This window comes from Cetorhinus maximus, chromosome 3, assembly GCF_964194155.1.
Source record: "Cetorhinus maximus chromosome 3, sCetMax3.hap1.1, whole genome shotgun sequence".
Lineage (NCBI taxonomy): Eukaryota > Metazoa > Chordata > Chondrichthyes > Lamniformes > Cetorhinidae > Cetorhinus > Cetorhinus maximus.
In genome coordinates this window covers 120,200,566-120,224,451 of record NC_135881.1, presented here as the reverse complement: position 1 = coordinate 120,224,451, position 23,886 = coordinate 120,200,566, and the positions used below count along the sequence as shown (strand labels likewise).

The 23,886-nt window shown below is 45.6% G+C and overlaps 1 protein-coding gene across 1 annotated transcript in view; it reads right to left on the bottom strand.

The window, feature by feature from the left end:
* The window catches only part of LOC144678868 (ATP-dependent translocase ABCB1-like), a 146,840-nt gene extending 137,199 nt beyond the window's left edge, over positions 1–9,641 (bottom strand). The window contains exons 1-3 of the mRNA XM_078538864.1: positions 9,551–9,641; positions 8,536–8,639; positions 874–931 (exon numbers count right to left, since the gene is read on the bottom strand). Coding sequence (XP_078394990.1) covers positions 874–931; positions 8,536–8,633 — 156 coding nt within the window. The 5' untranslated portion in view covers positions 8,634–8,639; positions 9,551–9,641. The remainder of the gene's footprint in view (positions 1–873; positions 932–8,535; positions 8,640–9,550) is intronic.
* Between the last annotated feature and the right edge of the window lie 14,245 nt (positions 9,642–23,886).

Genomic DNA, 23,886 nt, shown 5'->3' with positions numbered 1-23,886 from the left:
CCTCTGCCACCACCTCCCAAGCTGGAGTTGTGAGACTGATTGGCCTCCTGTGGTAAGAGCACGGGTAGATGACTTTGCGACGGGTCTCCACAGCGTCCAGAAGGCATCCCGATGATGAGTCACTGAATCAGGGGTCTACACTCCTCTTGGCTTTCAAGTCCATGTCTTCACCGGAGCAGTCCTGCATTGCAAGCATTGAGAACTGTACACATGGCTGCATTTTAGATATGGTGCCTAGCACAAAGAAGCGGCAAGTAAATGGCATGGCTGGCCAATCGGAGGATTGCCATCAGCGATCCGGCATGTTTCCCGTGATGGCATAATTTATGAAACAGGAAGGGGACGATACTATGTGAAAACCTGCCATCGTGGCTTATGGGTAAAAAGTCCTTTTTTCATACCCGCTACCGCACAGTGCAATTCTGGGATGATTCCGCCCAATGTTTAACCATCAGCAGGTTTTTACATAGAGATTACCACATGGAAGCAACCCATTTGCTCCAACCTGTGTTGATATTGCCTGATCTGTTCCCATATTCCTTACCCTTTGAGTGAAGGAAAACCTTTTGCTTGTATAAAAAAAAAGTTAATTTCATAGAATTCCTTTTCAAATACTCAGTCAAATAACAGCTGGACACTAATTTTGAGAAAGTCATGTTGTCCTTGAAGATTGGGCCAAAGATTGCACATAATCACATTAAGCACCTGTACAACAACATTCATGCAGCATTATCTCCAGGACTAAAAGCCGTGGCCATATTGTAACTGTTAACACTTCATGAAATTTGAATCAGTTTTATATTGTGTCTTGTGTGCAGATCTCAACTTGAAACTGCAGAGGAGTGAAAATTTCTTTAAAAGAGACATACATACCATCTGAAGAGTGCTAACTGATTGTACTTTTTCAACTTTCTTTTCATCTTTATGTTTCCTGAAAATAATAGTGAAATTATTTTAAATATTACAGTCTTAGTACTCTACTCACTCTTCCAGCTCCATATGAAGCAACGTTTTCATTTCTCAAGACGTGATGACACTGACAAAGCCTAGTTCTCTGAGAAGAAGAGGTGAGGTCATTCAGGGGCATTATGAGACAGGAGTCATATGTAGTTTTTTATTTGTTAGTTTTAAACATTTTACACTCCACAATTGACTCAGTTAATCAAAGAAGAAATCAAAAACTGAGTGATTGTGAAACTGCTGCTTTGTGCTGGTTGTGAGTGGAGTGTAAAGCAGGCTGCCTATTCGTTTCCACCACCATCCAAGATCAGTTTCACCCTCGGGGCAGAATTTTGCCGTCGGTGAGCAGGGGACGGGACCCGCTCGCCAATGCGTAAAACAATGCGGGATGACGTCAGGCGGAACCCCCGACGTCATCCCTCCCCATTTAAATTTTCAGGAAGGCGGGGGAGCAGCAAAATCAGCTGCGGGCCCGCCGACCTGTCAATGGCCAATTGAGGCCATTGACAGGATCATTTAAACAATTAAAGGACCTGCCCGTCCAACCTTAAGGTTGGTGAGCAGGCCAGGAGCCCCGGTGGCAAATAGAGAAAACATGAAACCTCATCCAGTGGCGGGATGAGGTTTCATGCAGGGTTATAAAAATTTTAATAAAGTTATTGTGTAAATTATGAACATGTCCCAACTCATGTGACATTGTCACATGAGGGGGACATGTAAGGGTTTTTTTTTTCCATTTTTAATAGTTCTCAAACTCCAGGCAATCTCCCTGAGGCTGCACTTAGCCTCAGGGAGATGTGCGCTCTTGCATGCGCATGCGCATAAGAGTGCACTCTCGCTTTTAAGGAATTCCCCCCCCCAACCCGCACAGGAAGCGCATAGTGCTTCCCGCCAGACGTCATGCTGGGCGGGCCTTAATTGGTCCGCCAAGTAAAATGGCGGCGTGGCCTGCTTCTCCGGCAGGGATCGGCTCCTTGCCCGCCGGAGTTTGGGCCAGGCCCGCCCGCCCGACAGGCAGAAAATTCAGCCCCCGGTGAATTTTCCAACCCAACCAGACTACCAATTCCTGAAAAGCCATCTAAACATTCACTCTCCTCAGCCAGTCGATTATGTTCAGGCTCAATTTCCACACCGTTTTTTGAGGGTTTCTGTGGCTCTTTCACCAAAGCAGCTGAATGAGGAATCAGAGTGGAAGTTTACCCCCATTCTGTCCTCCTCCCACTTTAGCTCCACCTGGAAGTTTTCTTTCCCTTTCCTGTTCAAATTGACATTCTTCTTTCAAGATGAAAGTACTTACCAACTGCTCCCAGTTAATTCAAAGATGTGCTGCCTTCCCTACCCCTACCCCCACCCCCACCCCTAGGTTAATGTTGGCACTATCCTTTCTTCCTTTCCCTCCAGTTAACGTAGGCCATATTCTTGATCCCCCTTTCCCCACATTAATGTTAGTATTCTTACTTCCCCACTCCAAAATTCCACTCCTGACTTCTTTCTCTTCTCTCCTAAAATTTTCTCACATATTCTCCAGAGCATTACTGCTCTACCTCCTCCAAAGCACCACAACTAGCTTTTCCCTCTTCCATCCTCAGATGCACAGGTGTTGGGCGGAATTTTCCAAGCCCGCTGGTGGGGGCGTGATAGGTGGCATGTGTGGAAAATATGGCGCAACCTGCTTCATAACGGCGTGAAGGCAGGTCACGATCATCCGCTCAACCGATGGAGCAGTTGGACTGTACACGTTGTACAATCTCCTCGCCAACGCTGGCCATGTAGCAGTCACTGCTGGAGGCGCTCACAGCCCCTTGCAATCTCAGCATCCCCGTTTGGGACCTGCCTCTCCCATATCGTAGGTTGACAGGCAGCCTTGCAGTGCACTCATCTCTGGCCATCCGAGGGGTAACCAGCACTCTCTGTGAAGCATTAAGGGACGGTCACACAGGGCTAGGAAAGGTGCTAAGTGCAGTCATGATAACCACGTCTCTCTCTTTCATGCTGCAGGAGGACCACATCGGGATCATGGATCTTGGTGACCTAGCTGTTTGCCTGATGGCCGACAGAGAGTGTAGAAGACTGAGGAGAGAGTGACTGAGGCTCCTGGCTGTGCAAAGGCAGGAGCAGCAACCTCATGAAGAAGGGGCAGCAGGAACTCTCCCACACACTGCCCAGGAGCAACAGCAAGCCATGGATGGTCGGCGCGTCCAGATGTGTGTGCATGGTTTCCAGGGAGTGTGCACGATGCCTACATCCTGAGTCAGTCGCAGATCCCTGCAGTCTTCCAGGGTCCACAGAGACTGCAGGGTTGGTTCCTTGGGGACAAGGGCTACCCACAGAGACCGTAGCTGATGACACCCATGCGGCGGCCTCAGACTGCAGCAGAGCGACGCTATAATGAGGTTCATGCAGTAGCTCGTAACTTGGTGGAGAGGACCGTTGGGGATGCTGAAAGTAACATTCCAGTGCCTGGACCGGTCTGGTGGAGCTCTATAATACAATCCAGAGGGTGCCACGCATCGTTGTCATCTGCTGCGCCCTTTACAACCTTGCACTCCAATGGGGAGACGAGCTGGCTGAGGAGGAGATGGAGGGGCTGGAGGTCTCCTTGGATGAGGAGGATGCCGACGGGGATGAGGGTGAGGGGGTCCTCAGTGGTGGCGATGACGGGGATGAGGCTCTCGCACTGGCTAGACGAGGTAGGTGCATTCGGGAGGCCCTCATAGCTGCCAGATTTGTGGAGGATGATGACGACATGAAGTGAGGTGTCCCCATAGATCCTCACATCGCAGTTGTGAACGTTTGACTCCAGTCTGGCTTATGGCAGTGCGAATACCCTCTGTGAGAATGCTCCTGTCATGGAGATATAGTGGAGGCCCTAATAGTCGCTCGATTGCAGTAGTATGATGATGACATGCAGTGAGTACACTCCATAGATCTTCACATAGCCTCTTAGAATATCTGACTCCTGTCTGGACGAGGGCAACTCGCTTGCGCTCCACGATCAGGTCCATCTCAGAGACTCAGCCATAGGACTTTAGACGCATCTGATGCTATATCCGCATTCAGCACCTCAGCCCTTCAGGAGCTGGTGCACAGCATCATTGGTCACAGGTGCTGGTGTGATGGGGGCCAGCCCCACCTTAAAGATTCTGAGAGCACAGAGACAGAATGAGATAACTCTGTGACGCCTGCCCATTACATTCTGGCAGCAATAACCAGCACTGCCAAGGTGCAGGCATCAGTAATGTTTCCAGGGAGTGTGAGGCTGGACTATCACTGTGGTCTGAAGGCTGCACATAGCACAGGGAAGAGGCCCTGGACTGAGGCACCTGCCTTTTATCTTGTGCAGAAAGGTTTCACATCTGAGTGACAATAACACAATTCATCAGAACAAGGAGCCATAGGCAGGGAGAAATTCTTAGGAGTTTATTGACAATACTGAACAGTATATACAAGTGATCAACATCCGTGCCCAGGCTGTGCAACTACATTTACGTAACTTTCCTAACCCTGCCGCGACGTTTTGTTGCTTCCCGGACATCCACAGCAGAAGTGGAGGCAGCCTGCTGACTGTGACGTCCTGTCTCTGGTGACTTTGGCAGGCATCCTCTGGAGGGTCAAGACTTGGTGGGCCCCGGCCTGCTTTCGGGGTCCTGCTGTGTGGCAGTGGCACCCTCCTCAGCCTGTGAAGCTGGAGCTGCGGAGGTCACAGGAAAAGTGGAGTTTGATGGGCCGGTCACTCCCAGAGTCACCTGGGTGGATGGCCCTGGAGTATGTACCTTCTGATCCTACTCCCCAAGGGTTCCTGAAGGCCCCTGGTTGACTATGTGAGCAGAAGGGATAGCTGGAGTGAGATCGAGCTGCCCTCTCACGTACACACTGCTGGAGGCCCAACTATGGCATCAGTGATGGAGTTAAGCCCGTGCAGCAGTGCAGGAGTGACGTCCTGGACAAAGGTCTCCATGGCGACCGCAATCCTGCCAGTGTTGACCTCAGTGCATTGCAATACCAGCGCTATCACCTCAGCCTGAAGACGGACGGGCTCCTCCATCGTGCCTTGCAATCTGAGGAGTGCAGTGGACATCCCTTCCTGATATTCCTGAGCTTGCTTTTGCAGCTCCAGCAACTATGACATGACCGAGTTCAGAGTCTCGTCATCTGAACTCAGACTTAGCAAAGTTCTGGCCTCCAGCAGTCCCCCGAGTGCCAGGGACCTGGGAAGTCCCTGCCTCCACCTGCTGTTGATAAGAAAGTGCGATGTGTTCACCAGGTTGTGATCCTGAGGCTACTCTAAAGCTAGATCCCACCAAGATGTGTGTCTCTGCGCTAGTGGGGAGTGTGGGTGAGCGCTGTGACAGGACTTCAGGGAAGATGCCTTCAGATTCCTCTTCAGAGGTTTCTTTGGAGCTTGATTGGAGGCCCTGGGTCATGGACTCTGCCGGCTGTTTGGCAGATGTACGTGGAGAGATAATTAGTGCATGACAGTGGCCTATGAAACAGGACACATCACTCATGGCATGGTTGTCTGATGGATGTTGCACTGCCGGATCCTCACTTGGTAGGAGAGCACCGATCTCACCGTCAGCACAGGACCGGTCCCAGTCATCACCGGCCAGCTGGATGGCTCTGTTTTTGAATTCTGTCAGAGCTTTGATCTTCGGCATCCCTCCACCTTTCTGTGACCTTTCCCTCCTGTTGTGAGCCAGTTTGTCCTGCATGGATAGAGATGGGGAGAGTGTATCAGGACGCCTGCCATGCCAGATGATAAGTATGCTTGGCCTGTGTGGGTGGTGAGTGGTCCCATGGACGGGCTGAGGACAATGACGGTGTGTGTGAAAGAGTGAATGGTGATGTCCCTTGCACTGACAGTGAATGAGAGCCCTGCGGATCTGTGATGGGTTTGTGAGTGTGAGTTGGGAGTGATGAAAAGAGTGACTTACTCTGCAGAACGGAGGAGATCATTCATCTTTTGCGGCACTGATTGTGCTGTCCTCTGCAGGGTGTTTGCACTGACCACCACTGCCACTGCCTCCCAAGCCAGGTTGATGACTTTGCTGCGCATCCTGCGGCCAGAGCTGGGGTAGAGCACAACCCAGCCGGCCTCCACGGCATCCAGCAGTCGCTTGAGGGATCTGTCATTGCAGCAGGGGGGGCTGCAGCCTTTTGCCCTTTGCTGCCCATGTCTCCCGGGTAGCAGTAGTGAGCTGGTGGAGATGAGCGCTGTCTTGGCGACTGCCTTTTAAAGATGGCGGCCGGTGTGATGCAACGGCAGGGTGATGGCGGGTGGGCAAATGAGAGCCCGCCCGCCATGGAAACAGCGTGATTCGCGGGAGTGAATAAATAATGAGTCGAGCTTGGGATGATACGGTGTGAAAAACCAATAATTTTCGTCGGCAGGTAGACTCCATTTTACCCACCCACTACTACACAGTGCAATTCTGGGAAAATTCCGCTCGTTGGGTTCGCCCTGCTTCCTCTCCAAAGCTGTTGTCTTCTCTCCCTCATCCCCAAAACTGTTTCCAGCTTGTCTTTTCTGCTCCTCAACTTCTCAAATAAGTCCTTTTTGCATCCATACCCTTCCTTTTCCCTCAGTATCTCTCTTGCCTAGATCCTGTTTCTGCTGTAGATATTTCTGATCTGTGTACTGTGGACTGGAATTCTGATCTTGTAAGAAACCCTGCATGTAGTACACAGTATCCAGTATCACACCAATTACGGGACATGGGAAGGAATGGTGCATCGGAAAGATGATACATTCTGTTCTGAACTTCACATGACCGTTTTATCATAAATTCAATGTTTACAACAAATCCAGAGTATTTTGATGAAATTAAAAACATGACTGATAAGATTGGGGTTAAAGCGTGATATTTCTACAGTGCAGGATACTTTAAATAATAAATGATCTGAAATTTTTTGATACCTTGGGATCTCATATGGTACAGTAACGATATTGAAATAATGCATTATCTGAAAATTAGAATTCCTATCAAAACATTAATATGAATGCATAGTTTGTACTCACTAAGAGTCACTTTACTGTATGTGAGGTGTGCCATTGAAATAAAAGTTGCTGTAGCTGCGGTAATTAAGAAGTAAAAGATAATTACACAATATCTCACTCTCCGCAGGGAACCATGTCCAAGAAAGGAATGGTTGAACAATTAAGGCTACAGTGTTATACAAGTGTTAGAATCATATCTCTCGAGACTGAAGTTTGTTTTTATAATATGGAAGGGTTTTGCAATATCTGGACCTATGGATGTTACCCTGGGATGTTTTAAAAGGTCATAAGTTCACCTTGGAACTGTAAAAAACTAGTACTCTTCTAAGAAATCACATGACCTATATGGTACTTGAGAAGGAGCTGTTTGCTTGTGTTGAGCTGATAAGCACTTTAATTAATGGAAAAACAAAAACAAAAATACCTGGAAAAACTCAGCAGGTCTGACAGCATCTGTGGAGAGGAGCACAGTTAACGGTTCGAGTCCGTATGACTCTTCAACAGAACAGAGTCATACGGACTCGAAACGTTAACTATGTTCCTCTCCACAGATGCTGTCAGACCTGCTGAGTTTTTCCAGGTATTTTTGTTTTTGTTTTGGATTTCCAGCATCCGCAGTTTTTTGCTTTTATCTTAATTAATGAAAACCTGGAAGACAAAGGGCAATCACATGGGAGAAAGGAAAAAAACTTAAATTGTGATCCTGCTTGTTTTGAAGGCGGTCTTGTTGGAGACCAAGCTGAAAAGGAAGGCTACCTTGATGGGCTCCCTCCCCCTACCTTGCCTAAAATTGTGTGCAGCTATTAACCTGGAGCCAGAGGATCCTCATCTGAGTGAAACTAGTCTGCATTTGGACCTGAAAAGCTGAGACCAGTGGTGAGAACTTCCAGGCATCCACTGGGACCAACCGCCCATCTTCACGCGAGAGAATTCCAGGTCGACAGCATTGAGACCCTTTGGACTTTATCCTTTATTTTATAACACTCATCCTCCAAAACCCATCTCTACAGAGAGACTCTATTTGTTTGTCCTTTGTTTGTCTGTGCGTGTGCTCGGGGAATTCTTTAGGAAGAGACAGATAGTTATACTCTCCGATTACAATTGTGTGTTAACCAGTACTTGCAACTTGTTGAAAGAAGTTTTAAAATAAATTAATTATTCTGAGTTTTTGAAGGAAGCCTGGTCAGAGTCTCTTTTCTTCTGGTTACAAGAGGAATAGGTACATAATTGACCATTTTGGTGGGAAAATTAAACATTTAAATTAAAGGTGCAGCCTGTGGAGTAGTGGGGCTTGATAATTCACGCACTCTTCCCATCCCAGTCATAATACATGTCCTATCTCCAGCCAGCACCCTTTTTAAGCACATTTTTCCTGTTAGGAGCATGTGATCACAGAGTCAATCTATCTAGTAGAAGATATTGGAATGACTGTGGTGTTATCAGTCAACTCTTTAGAATTTAGTTCAGTGACTCTTTGGTGTAGATGTTGATATTTTATTGTAGGTGATGTCAAATCATCATTGTACATGATGTTGAATTTTATTATACAGTTTCATTGAAAATAACCAACCACTTACTTTTTCCTATCATCCTCCTTAGGATCTTCCAGGGGCTTTTCCTTATATTTTGCTTTGCCAAAATCACCATTTCTCAAATTTGCACCCTCTGGTTCCATTGATATCTGAAGTAACAACAAAACTGAATGTGTTTTGCTTTAGTGAATAATTCAGGTTCTTTAACATATTCAAATTATTAGAAATCAAAAGCAAAGTTAAACATGCGGTTCCACAGACATGCTCTCATTACTGACAGATGCTACATTCCAGGTGTCACTGTACTCTTCAATATTATGTAATCCTACCTACCATATTTATCTGTTTCTTCAAGTAAAATGAAGGGCTGAATTTTACTAGAAAAATAGTGGCACATAAATAGCAGCGGTATTATTAACTCACAAATCGACCAGAAAGTTCAGAGCATTAAAAGATACACTGTCTGTTGTGAATCTCCAGAAATTGCTGGTTGATTTATGCTGCTCCATTCTTTGCTTCGTACAAACAATGACTTGTCCTTAACCTTCTCGTTACCTTGAAGAACTTGCTGGATTTGCACATTAATTTCCCATTAAATATGCTGTAGAAAGTTAGGGCTGGAAAGAAGTATATTTTTGATGACATGATATTGTTAATGCAATATCCACCAATGTCTCTGGCCTAGAAAGAGAACAATTTAGTGTCCATTACTCCAAATCTCATTACTCCATGAAGTCAATTGTTGATTTTCAAAATGCAGAAAGTTTTTTTTTACAGTTGTTCTCTTTTTTCTCCTCTTAATACAATCTTTCCCTCATTGTATTGCTTTTTCTGTATTTCTCCTTGATTAAGGAGATACGTTGGTACTGTGATTAACTAAGGTCCCAGATGCTCTCTTACCCTCGTTGCCCCTTGATCAGCTCACACTTCCAACAAGTTGGGGTGCAAAAAATCTTCCAGAAGAAAATTCTAAAAGCTTCAAGATGCCACGCTCCAACAAAAACTGTTACGTGTTACCATGAGGTTACAATGAAAAGCAACAAATCCATTGTACACTAACCTGCTGTGTCCCACAAGTAGCTGTTTGCACTTCAGGCTTATTTAGAGAACTGGTAGCTTCTCCTTATGAAATTCAGTACATACCATGTGACACTCCCAGATTTGCAAATTACTCATTGTCAAATTGTGCAATTAAGTGCATAGTAAATTCAACCAGTAATATTGTACAGTAACTTTATTTACTTAAATGAGAAACCAACGTCATGGGACAAGGCTGTTATTGGAGGAGGCTGCCAAAATTGAAATGAGTGAAGGATAAGATGAGATAAATCAAGGAGCAATGATTATGTGCTGCTAAACTTGCCTTTGAAATGGTTCCAGAAATCCAATGGCAGTAATAGAGAGGATGGACTCAGCAAATAAGTGAAAAATTGACTATTAGGTGACGCATTACCTGCCCAGCAGCGTAAGAGAAGCTGCACATTCACGTTTCGTCTCCCAATATTAATTGACGTACAAAAGTCAGTTCAGCATTCAACAACAACTTACATTACATTTTACACTTCTAATCTACCAAGGTGTCTGAAGATGTTTCACAGTTCGTAGTTCACTTGTCATGTGGATAAAGAGTGCTGGAACATAGTAAGAAGAATAAAGCATTTAGCCCATGGAGCCTGTTCCGCCAGTTCCTGTTCTGCGGGGGTCAAGATTCTGATTTCTGGGATATGTCTTTGCCCGCTCCCTGATGTTATGCATTCTTTTGTCCTGCAGACAGAAGGATTGAGTGTCATTTCAGTGGGCTCCTAACCCTTTAATGAGCATGCAGGCCTATCAGAGCTCCTGTCACTAGCTCTCTATTAAGTATTCCACACGCGCACTCTCCTGCAACTGGAACAACTTTCACAGCATGAACTGGTTCCCACACATTAGTCCACATGATCCATCTGGTACTAGAACCCAATCTCCTCCCTCTCATTGCTTGATATCCTAATGAGTGCCACTTTGTAGTAACTACACCATGCCGCTTACCCTTGAGGAGCACAGGAGATTGTTGACCCTTTTTTCTACACTCGGCCCAGTTTTGCATGTGGACCCCATGGCTGCTTACCTCTGCTGTGACCTCTGTCCAGATTGCCTTGATCAGGTGGGTGGGCCTCCTGCTGCCATGGCTGGGAAACAGGACATCCAACCGTTCCTGGGCAGTCTGGAGGAGAACCTGCAGGGAGGCACCACTAAACCGTGCGGCCACTCGTTATTTACACAGACATCAATCCAGAATAGCAGGTGGTCACAACAGTTGTAGTTTTCCAGCGTTAGAAAGATGAGCAAACGATAGCAATAATTGAGAATATCAGGGAAGGAGAAAGATCAGAAAGTTCAAACAGCTGCTGTAGCCTCAAGGCATTCACTCCCACAGCCAGATTGATGCTGCTGGATTGCAGGGAATGAATGTCTGTCCGGGTGCCCTTTAAATATGGTGTTCGGACCTTCAACCCCTTGAGGTCTTGGTGGGGTCATTGCCTTCCTGCCCGCCCCAACATACATTTGACCGGGCACTTATCCATGAATATTTAGTTGACTGGCTGCTGTCTGATTGCACATGACCAACTGTCCCACCTACGAACAGAAGACACGCACACTTTCGGTCCAGCTATCAGGACACTTGACATTACAAGATTCCAGCCCTCATCTCACTGCTGAAAGGTCTGACTCTAATTTCTAGATTATTGCTGGAATTGTATGAAATCCAGTGTTATCCCACCGGCAGGACTGAATTTGGGACCCGAACTCACGCAGGCGTGTGGCAGGACCCTGGGTGGCATTTTACTGGTGGCAGTTAATTAAGAGGCTGTTGCCAGGATTACCATAGAATTGAAGATGGTGACCCACCTTGGGAGCTGCAGGCCCTGAGCTGAGCAGCGCCACTGTTAAAAGTGACCACTGTGGAGGTTACAGAAAGAAGAGGGCACCTCCATGCTGAGGTACCCTGAAGGCAAGAAAATGTTTTTAATGTACCATGCAAGGGCCAGGCAGACAGGTCCCTGCAACTGGGGGGTGGGGGTGGGGAGGCGGTGCTGCGTCCTCCATCTGCGGTGCTTTGGCATGGGATCATCTATTGTCACCAGTAAGCCACCTTGCAGGCCTTGGAGCGGGTTTCCCTTGCAGTGGTCCCATGCAGGAATTGGCCCTTAATTGGGTAATTAATTGGTTTAATTGGCCACTTGGTGGAAAGCTGTGTTGATGAGGTTCCCGCTGTTGGTAAATTCCCACGGTGACGGGAACACATTGGGCTCTCCTCCTGACGCCTTCCATTGCCATTTTCCAAGGCCTGCCATCTTCCAGCCCATCTCTCGAGCGTTGGAAAAATCCAGCCTTAAGTCCCTTGGTCCTCTATGCCACAACAGCTGAAATTGTTCTATCTCTGCCTACCCTATCTGTTCCCCATAATATTTTGAAAACTTTGATCAAATCACCCTTTAATCTTTCAATTTACAGGGAATACCACCCTAGTTTGAATAATCCCTCCTTGTAATTTAGCCTTTGAAGTCCAGTTATCATTCTGGTAAATCTATGCTGCTTTCTCTCCAAAGCCAATTTATCCTTCTGAAGGTCAGTGCCCAGATCTTCTTGTGTTGCAGTGCTCCACGTGTGATCCAGGCATTGAACAGCTGAAGCATGACTTCTGATCTCTTGAATTCTCGTCCGCTCGATATAAAGCCTGCCATTCCATTAGCCATTTTTTATTATTATTTTCAAAATTTTAATGCTCTGTGTACCTGAACATCCTGACCTCTTTAGACCGCTACTATTTCCAGCTTTTCACCATTTCAAAAGCACCCCCATTCTACTCTTTACAGGTCCAAAGTGGAAGACCTCACATTTGCCTATATTGAAATACATTTGCCACAGTTTTATATTTTCACTTAAGTTATTAACATCTTTTTGCAGTTTTGTGTTTCCAATTGCGCTGCCTCCAATGCCATCTATCTCCGTCAATGGATTTCTCTGATCGAAGTGTTCAGTCACCTTATCCCCAATGTCGCAGACAATATGTATGTGTTCTCTTACTGCCCAGTATGTTTTGTATGGAATGAGGTATGTCTTTCCTTACCCTTGGAGAATGTATCCCAATTAAATAATTCAGCAGTAAGCTTTCATAAGCTTAAGGTAAAGGAGGTTATTTATTCTTACACACTTAATCTGAATTATTGCAACATTTCACACTTGCTCTCACACATGCACCCAGCCACACAAAGATTGGATATATGTAGAGGTAGTACACTTTTACAGATTACAGTTAATTCAGTCACTGATTTACTATGCCAGATCTCCCAAGCCTGGTTTCTTGAATGGATTTGATGATTTAAAGTTGAAATGAGAGTCTTGTAAAGTAAAGGGTTCACAGCAGGTTGTGAGGTTTCTTGTAGTCGAATATCTAGGAGGTTGGTTCTCAGGTAAACTTTAAAAACAGGTTAAGTACTTTGGCTGCTTTATGGCTTCCAGCTGGTTTCTGAATCTAGTTCACAGACTGGCTGAACTGATGGTTCTGATGGCTTGGTTAGAGCTTATCAGAAAACTGCTCTTAGCTGTCCTTTTAAACAGACAAAGAAAACATGTGGCTTTCCACAAGTTCAAGATCTTTTCTAAATAAGGTGTGGTGTTCATGTTGATTCCACATCCTGTCCTGTGGGTTAATGCTTCTGAGGCCCACTCAGTCTAGTTTGGAATGGGGAAAGCCATCATGATACAACAGGAAGTTCCATTTGCCACAAATTGAGTTTCAATATCCCTTTTTGTCAGAAGGAAACAAAGGGTGGGATTTTCTGGCTATTCCAGCTGGCAGGATCTTCTGGGCCAGCTGAAGTCAACAGGAATGTGAATGACTCGCTGCATCCCCCATGAAGGGGCCAGAAAACCCTGGCCATAGAGACAGGTAGTCTGGAAACTTCATAGGGTAGAATTTTCCGTTTTGGAGACTAAGTGTGGTGGTGGTCAGTAAACTCAGCGTGATTCCTGCTGGGCGGGGAGGCGGGTTCTTGCATCAGATCTTCCACTGTTCAGCTCACCATTTATGCATCAGCAAGGAGCTCGTTGAATCTTGTGGTGGGACAGGCACTGATTCATCCACCCTGCCATTAGCTCATGGGATCGAAGATCCTGACGCAATATTTAAATGGCACCCAAACACATTCAATTACTGCAGCCCTGGTGTGTTGGAAACTTATTGTCCCTGGTGCCCAGAAGAACGAAACCCTCTGCTTTATGGTTCAGCAAGGCCTCCCTGGAGAGACTCCTCCAGGACAATGGGAGGTCCTCTTTCCATGTGATGGGAGCCAGGGGTCCATGAACAAGACCACGCCAGCTTGGGAGGAGGCTGCCAGGGAGGCCAGTGCCTGTGAATCCCAAAAAAGGACCGCCCTGCAGTGCAGGAAGAGAATGAATGATCTGATCCACTCCGCCAGGGCAAGTGAATCTTCTCACTCCAAGCTCACACTCTCATAAGGGAATCAGGCATTCTAAGGGTTACCGTCCACAGGGATGTCACACACAAGCAGCAGATGGGACATCGGCATTGATTGTCTGACAGCCACTTTAACATCAGCATTTCCTGTAAGACCCTGCACAGATGGCACCTTCATCCCGTACTGGGGAGGACTCAGCACACACGGTAGACTGATGGGGCAGTAATTGTCCGGGTTGGATTCTTCCTGCTTTTTGTGTACAGGACACACCTGGGCAATTTTTCACATAGCAGGGTAGATGCCACTGTTGTAGTTGTACTGGAACAGTTTGGCTAAGAGCGCAGCAATTTCTGGAGCACAAGTCTTCAGTACTATTGCCGGAATATTGCCAGGCCCCCTAACCTTTGCACTATCCAGTGCTTTCAGCCTTCTTGATATCACAAGGAGTGAATCGAATTGGCTGAAGACTGGCATCTATGATGCTGGGGACCTCCAGAGGAGGTCAAAATGGATTACCTACTCGGCACTTCTGGCTGAAGATTGTAGCAAATGCTTCAGACTTATCTTTTGCACTGGTGTGCTGGGCTCCCCCATCATTGAGGCTGGGGATATTTGTGGAGCCGCCTCCTCCTCCAATAAGTTGTTTAATTGTCCACCACCATTCACGGCTGGATGTGGAAGGACTGCAGAGCTTAGACCTGATCCATTGGTTGTGGGATTGCTTAGCTCTATCTATCACTTGCTACTTATACTGTTTGGCACACAAGTAGCCCTGAGTTATAGCTTCACCAGGTTGATACCTCTTCATTTTTAGGTATGCCTGATGCTGCTCCTGGCATGCCCGCCTGCACTCTTCATTGAACCAGAATTGATCCCCTGGAGAACGTAATTCTAGTAAGTTGTATTTTTAATGAGCATTCATGAGATCCAAATGTGGTTTCTGACACAGATCAGCAGGAAAGTCAACCTGCCTTTAGCCTGTTATCAAATTCAGGAGAACAAAATTCCAAATTAATTTCCTGCTGGCGGGAAACAGACTTCTGCTATCACTCCAAATATTGTGCCCCCACTGGCCACATGTCCCGCCACGGGCGGGAGTGGAAAACTCTGCCCGTAGTCTTTTGTGTTGGCCCATCTTTAAGCAAAAATATTTGTGAATTCAATGGATGGCTGTGAGGTACCCTCACCTTTGTCTGTGTTTAATTAGATATTCGCTGAAGGCTTGATACTGACTGTAGCTCAAATTCCGAAGGTCAGATGATTTGCGGCAGCCATTTTAACAGCTTGTTTGTGTCCAAGTTTTAAAAGTATTGTCTGAAAATTCATATGATATCCTCCCTGTAACGAGCATAGCACTAATTATAGACTAGTAATTTTCTGATGACAGAGGTTGAGCTCACTAGTCCGTATTCCCATGGTTTCTCTCTCTCACCTTTCTTAAATAGTGGAGTGACATGTGCAATTTTCCAATCCAGGGGACATTTCCCAAAATGGGAAAACTCTTTTTCTTTCCCATCAAAAGTTCAGTTCCCAAACTTTCCTTACTTGCCCCTTTCCTGATACCAGCTCTATCATCTTCAGCACTGCTTCTTCCTTTACATTACAGGGTTTCATTGCAGAGCTCCTGAATTCCCAGAGTATGAGGAATCACTTGCATGAGCAGCAGAGGTGGTGTCGAGAAAAGAATGGTTCAGTTTGTGCCAATTTTTGTCAATGGGTGGTGACACATGAGGGAGTCTAGTCAAGCAAGCCAGCTCCACTGAACTGTGTTTTTGCCCTGGTCCCTACCTGTGTCTCTTCTGATGCCCTCCATCACTTTAAAAGTTATCAATTTCCTGGCCCTAACTGTTTTCCCTCTACCCTGAATGTTCATTCTCTCTACACCTCCATCCCCACCAGGTTGTCTGAGTGCTCCCCGTTCCACCCTTGAATAAAAGCCAAACTAGTTTTCAGTGACCACCACCCTCCTCCGCCTGGCTGAATTTGTTCTCTCTTTGAACAATTTCTCCTTTAACTCATCTCACTTCCTCCAAATAAAAGTGTTGCTATGGGTACTGCATGGGCCCTAGCTATGCATGTCTCTTTGTAAAACACGTTTAATATTTCTTGTTCCAGTCCTACTCGGGTCCCCTCCCTCAACTCCTTTTCCATTACATTGATGACTGTATTGGTGCTCTCGCCCTGAGCTGAAAAACTTCATCATCTTTGCTTCTAATTTTGATCATTCTCTCAGTTTCATATGGTCCATCTGTGACTCCTCCCTTCCTCGAATTCTCTGTCTCCATTTCTGACTATAGGCTATAAGCTAATACTCATAATAAGCCCACTGACACCCTCAGCTACCTCAACTACTCTTCCTCATACCCTATACCCTTTAAGAATTCCATTCCATTCTCCCAGTTTCTCTGTCTTTGTCACATCTATTCCGATGATACAACCTTCCACAACAGCATTCCTCAGTTGTCTCTTTTTTTCCTCAAACAAGGATTCCCCCCACCGTAATTGACAGGGCCCTCGACTGTGCCCACCACATTTCCTGCACTTCTGCTCAACCGTTCCCCTCCCTCTCAGAACCACGATATGGTTCCTCTTGTCTTCACTTTCCACCCCACCAGTCTCCTTATTCAATGGATCATTTTCCGCCTTTTCTGCCACCCACAGCGTGATGCCACCACCAAACACATCTTCCCCTCCTCTCTCCTTTCAGCATTCCAAAAGGACCATTCCCTCCATGATACCCTGGTCCACTCCTCAGTCACCCTATCCCCTTCACACAGCCCCTTTCCATGCAAATGCAGGAGTGGTAATGCCTGCCCTTTTACTTGCTCTCTCCTCACTGTTCAAGACCCTAAACACTTCTTCGAGGTGAAGCAGCGATTTATGAGTACTTCTTTCAATCTAGTCTGTTATATTTTCTCCTCTACACTGGGGAGACTAAACCCAGATTGGGTGAGTGCTTTGTGGAACACCTCTGCTCAGTTCGCAACTATGACCCTATGCTTCTGTTCTGTTGTTTAATTCTCCACCTTGCTCTCACACTGACATCTCTGTCCTCGGCAAACTGTGCTGTTCCAGTGAAGCTCAACGTAAACTTGAGGTACAGTACGCCATCTTTCAATTAGGCATCACACAGCCTTTGAGTTCAACAATTTCAGACCATAATCTCTTGTCCATTTGTTTCCTTTTCTTAGCTGTTTAATTTTTTGAGATTTTTTTGCTGTCAGACAGCAGCACACCTGCTTCAGGCACATCTTTTATTTCTTTGTTACTTTTCTTGCCCCATCACCATTCTCTTTGGACCTGGAAGACTAGCTCTTCTGTCATTCAATCTGTGACCCTGTCACAGACCTTCCTTCCGTCCTTGTCCCACCCACCCCTTGCTCAAAACCTATTACATCTCTAACATTTCCTAGTTCTGATGAGAGGTCACAGACCTGAAATGGTAACATTGTTGCTGAGCACAGGTGCTGCCATAACCTGCTGAGTATTTCCAGCATTTTCTGTTTTTAGTTATAGAATTATGCAAGGTTACAGCAAAGAAGGAAGCCATTTAGTTCATTCTGTCTGTGCCAGCTCTTTGTTAGAGCAATCCAAATTTAATCCTGCTGGCCCCCTCTCCTCCCATAGCCTTATATATTGCTCTGTTCCAAATACTTAAGAAAATTTCCCTGAACAGATTCAATGGTCTCTACCTTAGGCATCTACTGTAGCAAAGCACTTTATGCTTCCAGATCCCAGTGCATGACCTAAAACAAAACTTCTTTGTACCTCAACAGCAACAATAACTCACATTTATATAACTGCTTTAACACAATAAAACGTTCCAAAGTGCTTACATGGGCAATATAAAACAAAATATGACACCGAGTCACTTAAGAAAATCTGAGGGCAGCTTAGTCAAAGAGGTAGGTTGTAAAGAGCACCTGAAAAGAAGAGACAAAGGTGGGGCTGGAGGAGATTACAGAGATAGGGAGGGGCGAGGCTATGGAGGCGTCTTGAAAACAAAGATGGGAATTTGAAAATCAAGACATTGTTTGACTGGGAGCTGGTAGATGAGAGCAAACGACAATGGGTGAATAGGATTTGGTGGTACCTACGACATGGGCAGCAGAGTTTTGGATGACCTCAAGTTTAAATGGCAGAACATGGGAGCTGGCATTGCACTAATCAAGGCTAGAGGTAATAAAGGCATAGATGAGAGCTTCAGCAGTAGATAAGCTGAGGTAGGGACAGAGTTGGGCCATGATACAAAGGTAGAAATAGGCAACCTTAATGATACTGTAGATATATGGCTGAAAGTTCATCTCAGGATCAGATATGATACCAAGATTCCAAACAGTCTGGTTCAACCTCAGAAAGCTGTGAGGGAAAGGGTTGGAGTCAGTGGCAAGGGAGCAATGTTTGTGATGGGGACAGAAGACAATGACTTCAGCCTTCCCAATATTTAACTGAAGGAAATTTCTCTTCATCCAATACTGGCTGTTGAACAAGCAGTTCAACATTTTTGAGACATTGGAGGGGCCAAGAGAGATGGTGGTGAGGTAGAGCTGGGTATTGTTAGCATACATGTGGAAACTAACTTTGCGCTTTCGAATGATGTTGTCAAGGGGCAACATGTAGATGAGAAATAGGAAGGGATTGATCCTTGAGGAACACCAGAGATTACTACGCATGGTCAGGAAGATAAATCATTGCAGATTATTCTCTGCCTATGATTAGATAGACAAGAATGAAACCAGATAAGAGCACCCAGCTGGAAGGCCATGGAGAGGGATTGGAGGAGGATAGTGTCAAACTGTGTCAAAGACTGCAGGCAGGTCAAAAAGGATGAGGAGGGAAAGTTTGTCTTTGTCACAGACACATATAATGTCATTTGTGACTTTGATAAGAACCACTCCTGCAATCCACCAGGGCAGAAGCCTGATTTCAGGAATTCAAAAATGGATTTTCGGATAAGATGAGCACAAATTTGGGAGGTGACAACACATTTAAGGATTTTGGAGAAAAAAGGGGAGTTGGAGATGTGTCTGTACTTCGCATGGACAGGCCGGTCAAGAGCTGGTCTTTTGCGAAGAGGTGTGTTCACAGCAGATTTGAAGGCAAGGGGGCAGAATCCTAGGAGGGAGAACCATTACCAATATCAGTTAATCCTGGGACACAGGAAGGGAAGTTGGGTGGTCAGCAATTTATTGCGAATAGGATTGAGCAAGCAGCAGGTGAGTCTCCTAAGGCCAAGGTGATAACGAAGAGGTCACAAGGGGAGATAAGAGAAAATAGAGAATGACACAGTTCAGGGTTAGGGCGGACTGATGCCTTAGAGGATGTTTGTTTCTGTGGAGGAGGAGGAGGTGAATGGCACAGGTAATTAATCGGATGGCCTCAATCTTAGTGAAAAATAAATCAATGAGTTCCTTGTATCTGTTGTTGGAGATAAGGATGGAGGATACAGGGAAGAGGGATTTAAAAAGACGGTTTGCAGTAGGGAAAATAAATCAGGAATTACCTTTGAATTCCAGGATGATCCTGGAAAAGTGAGTAGTTGAAGCAGATGAGAGCAGGATCTGATAGTATTTTAAGGGGTCTAAGTAGATCTGATGGCGAATGCTAAACCAACTTTTTGCCATATCCATTCAACACTGCATCGCTTGGACGCAAGGGAGCAGAGATTAGGGCTGTACCAGGGGTAATGGCTAGAGTGAGAGTTATGGTTTTAATGGGGACGAGGGCATCAAGATAGGGATGAGGGTGTGGTTGAGAAGATCAGTAGCTGCGGAAATGTTGGAATGAACAGATGGCCAAAGACTAGACAGTTAGGATTTTGGACGTGCAAATGTAATTGAATTGGGAGATTGGATAAGTGAATTTCCTTAGCCTTTTCAATGGAAATTGTACCTGCATCTCAAGTCTTTCTTCATAACTAGTTTCACATCCCTGGTGTATGGCTTTATAATTGTTTCTATAATGAACACCCAAAACTGAACACACTATTCCAGCTGTGACATAACCAATTTATTGGACAAATTTATCATTATTTCTTTACTCTTGAACTCTATGCCCTTATTTACAAAACCCAACATGCTGCTTGCCTTTTGTTATGCCTTCACCTGCCTGCATGAAGGAAATTACATATTTGAACCACCGAGTCCCTCTGTTCTGTAGCAGAATGGATAGCTAGCTGCCTGCGGGGCAAAAGCAGAGAATAAGGGTAAAGGATTCAGAGTACCAGAAGGTGCAAAGTTATGTTCTACAACAATAAGTGCTGTGACCAGTGTTGTTCATATTTTATATCAACAATTTTGACTTCAGAATCAAAAACAATTTCTAAATTTGTGGATGATACCAATTTTGGGAAATAGCCAGTACTGAGGAGGACCGCAACAAGTTACAAGAAGGCATTAATAAACTTGCAGAATGGGCATATAATTGGCGAATGTATTTCAATGCAGCTAAGTGTATTTTGATACAAAAAATAAGGAGGTCACACTATTTGGAAAATAGAAATCTAAATGGGCTAGAAGAGCAAGTGGATCTGGGAGTATAAGTACACCAATCAATAGTTACTATGCAAGTTGATAAATCCATTTAAAACAAACAAACCAAACACAGAATCATAGAATTACAGAATCAAAGTGCAGAAGAGGTCCTTCGGCCCATCGAGTCTGCACCGACACGTGAGAAACACCTGACCTACCTACCTAATCCCATTTACCAGCACTTGGCCCATAGTCTTGAATGTTATGACGTGCCAAGTGCTCATCCAGGTACTTTTTAAAGGATGTGAGGCAACCCACCTCCACCACCCTCCCAGGTAGTGCATTCCAGACTGTCACCACCCTCTGGGTAAAAAAGATTTTCCTCACATCCCTCCTAAACCTCCTGACTCTCACCTTGAAATTATGCCCCCTTGTGACTGACCCTTCAACTAAGGGGAACAGCTGCTCCCTATCCACCCTGTCCATGCCCCTCATAATCTTGTACACCTCGATCAGGTCACCCCTCAGTCTTCTCTGCTCCAACGAAAACAACCCAAGTCTATCCAAGCCCTCTTCATAACTTAACTGTTTCATTCCAGGCAACATCCTGGTGAATCTCCTCTGCACCCCCTCCAGTGCAATCACATCCTTCCTATAATGTGGCAACCAGAACTGCACACAGTACTCCAGCTGTGGCCTCACCAAGGTTCTATACAACTCCAACATGACCTCCCTACTTTTGTAATCTATGCCTCGATTGATAAAGGCAAGTGTCCCATATGCCTTTTTCACCATCACACTAACATGCCCCTCCACCTTCAGAGATCTATGAACACACACACCAAGGTCCCTTTGTTCCTCAGAACTTCCTAGTGCCATGCCGTTCATTGAATACTTCCTTGTCAAATTACTCCTTTCAAAGTGTATCACCTCACACTTTTCAGGGTTAAATTCTATCTGCCACTTATCTGCCCATTTGACCGTCCCGTCTATATCTTCCTGTAGCCCAAGACACTCAACCTCACTGTTAACCACCCGGCCAATCTTTGTGTCATCCACAAACTTACTAATCCTACCCCCCACATAGTCATCTATGTCGTTTATGTAAATGACGAATAATAGGGGACCGAGCACAGATCCCTGTGCTTCACCACTGGACACAGGCTTCCAGTTACTAAAGCATCCTTCTGTCATCACCCTCTGCCTCCTACAACTAAGCCAATTTTGAATCCACCTTATCAAATTTCCCTGTACCCCATGTGCCTTTGCCTTCTTTATAAGTCTCCCATGTGGGACCTTGTCAAAGGCTTTGCTGAAATCCATATAAACTACATCAACTGCACTACCCTCATCTACACACCTGGTCACCTCCTCAAAAAATTCAATCAAATTTGTTAGGCATGACCTTCCTCTGACAAAACCATGCTGACTATCCCTGATCAAACCTTGCCTCTCCAAATGGAGACAGATACTCTCCTTCAGAACTTTCTCCAATAGTTTCCCTACCACTGACATGAGACTCACTGGCCTGTAGTTCCCTGGCTTATCTCTACAACCCTCCTTAAATAGCAGAACCACATTAGCTGTTCTCCAGTTCTCTAGCACCTCCCCCATGGCCAGAGAGGAATTAAAAATTTGGGTCAGTGCCCCTGCGAACTCCTCCCTTGCCTCCCTCAGCATTCTGGGACACAAATCATCCAGACCTGGAGATTTGTCCACTTTTAAGCCTGCCAACACCTCCAATACCTTGTCACTCCCTATATCAATTTGCTTAAGAACCTCGCAGTCTCTCGCCCCAAGTTTGATACCTTCATCCTCATTCTCTTGGGTGAAGACAGATGTGAAGTATTCATTCAACACTCTAGCGATGTCCTCTGGCTCCACCCATAGATTGCCCCCTTGGTCCCTTATGGGCCCTACTCTTTCCCTGGTTATCCTCTTCCCATTGATATACTTATAGAATATCTTGGGATTTTCCCTACTTTTACCAGAGCTTTCTCATATCCCCTGTTTGCTCTCCTAATTGATTTCTTGAGCTCCACCCTGCACTGTCTGTACTCCACTAATGCCTCTGCTGATTTGTTTCCCTCGCACCTACTAAAAGCCTCTCTTTTCCTTCTCATCGTAACCTGAATATCTCCGGTCATCCATGGTTCTCTGGGCTTGTTACTCCTTCCTATCACCCTAGAGGGAACATGTTGAGCCTGTATCCTCCCCATTTCCTTTTTGAACACCCCCCACTGCTCCTCTGTAGATTCCCCCACAAGTAACTGTTCCCAGTCTACCTTGGCCAGATCCTGCCTTATTTTACTAAAATCCACTCTCCCCCAATCCAAAACATATTTTTGCAACTTGTCGATTTCTTTGTCCATAACAAACTTAAACTGTAGCGTGTTGTGGTCGCTATCGCTAAAGTGCTCGCCCGCCACCACCTCAGCCACCTGTCCGGCTTCATTCCCCAGAATTAGGTCCAGCAATGCACCGTCCCTTGTTGGGCCCTTTACATATTGACCTAAAAAGTTCTACTGTACACATTTCAAGAAATCCACTCCATCCAAGCCCTTAACACTATGTCTATCCCAATTAATGTTGGGAAAGTTGAAATCACCTAATATAATTACCCTATTGTTACTGTTTTTACACACCTCCACAAATTGTGCACATATTTGCTCCTCAATTTCCCACTGACTATCTGGGGGTCTATAATAAACACCTAACAATGTGGCTGCCCCTTTTTTATTCCTAAGCTCTACCCACAAAGCTTCATTCGATGCCCCCTCTAAGATATCATCTCTCCTTACTGCAGTAACTGACTCCTTAACTAATAATGCAATGCTTCCTCTTTTACCCCCTCCCCTGTCTCGCCTGAAGATTCTATATCCTGGAATGTTGAGCTGCCAATCCTGCCCCTCCCTCAACCACGTCTCAGTGATGGCTACTATATCACAATTCCACATGCCAATCCTCACCCTTAACTCATCCATTTTACCTGTAATACTCCTGGCATTAAAGTAGAGGCCATCCAGCCTTGCCTTACTCCCTTGAAGCTTATTGCAGCCGTACTCTCTCTGACTTGATTGTTTTACTGTATTATGATGTGTCCCTATTCTGCTAACATTCTGTGTTCCCTCCCCCTGCTAAATTAGTTTAAACTCCTCCCAACAGCACTAGCAAACCTGCCCGCAAGGATGTTAGTCCCGCTCTGGTTCAGATGTAGACTGTCCCGCTTGTACAGGTCCCACCTTCCCCAGAAACCGTCCCAGTGATCCAGGAATCTAAAACCCTCCCTCCTGCACCAACTCTTAAGCCACGTATTCATCTGTGCTATTCTCCTATTTCTGAGCTCGCTAGCACGTGGCACTGGGAGTAATCTAGAGATTACAACCCGAGAAGTCTTGCTTTTTAGTCTATTGCCTAACTCCCTGAATTCTTGATGCAAGACCTCACCCCTCTTTCTACCT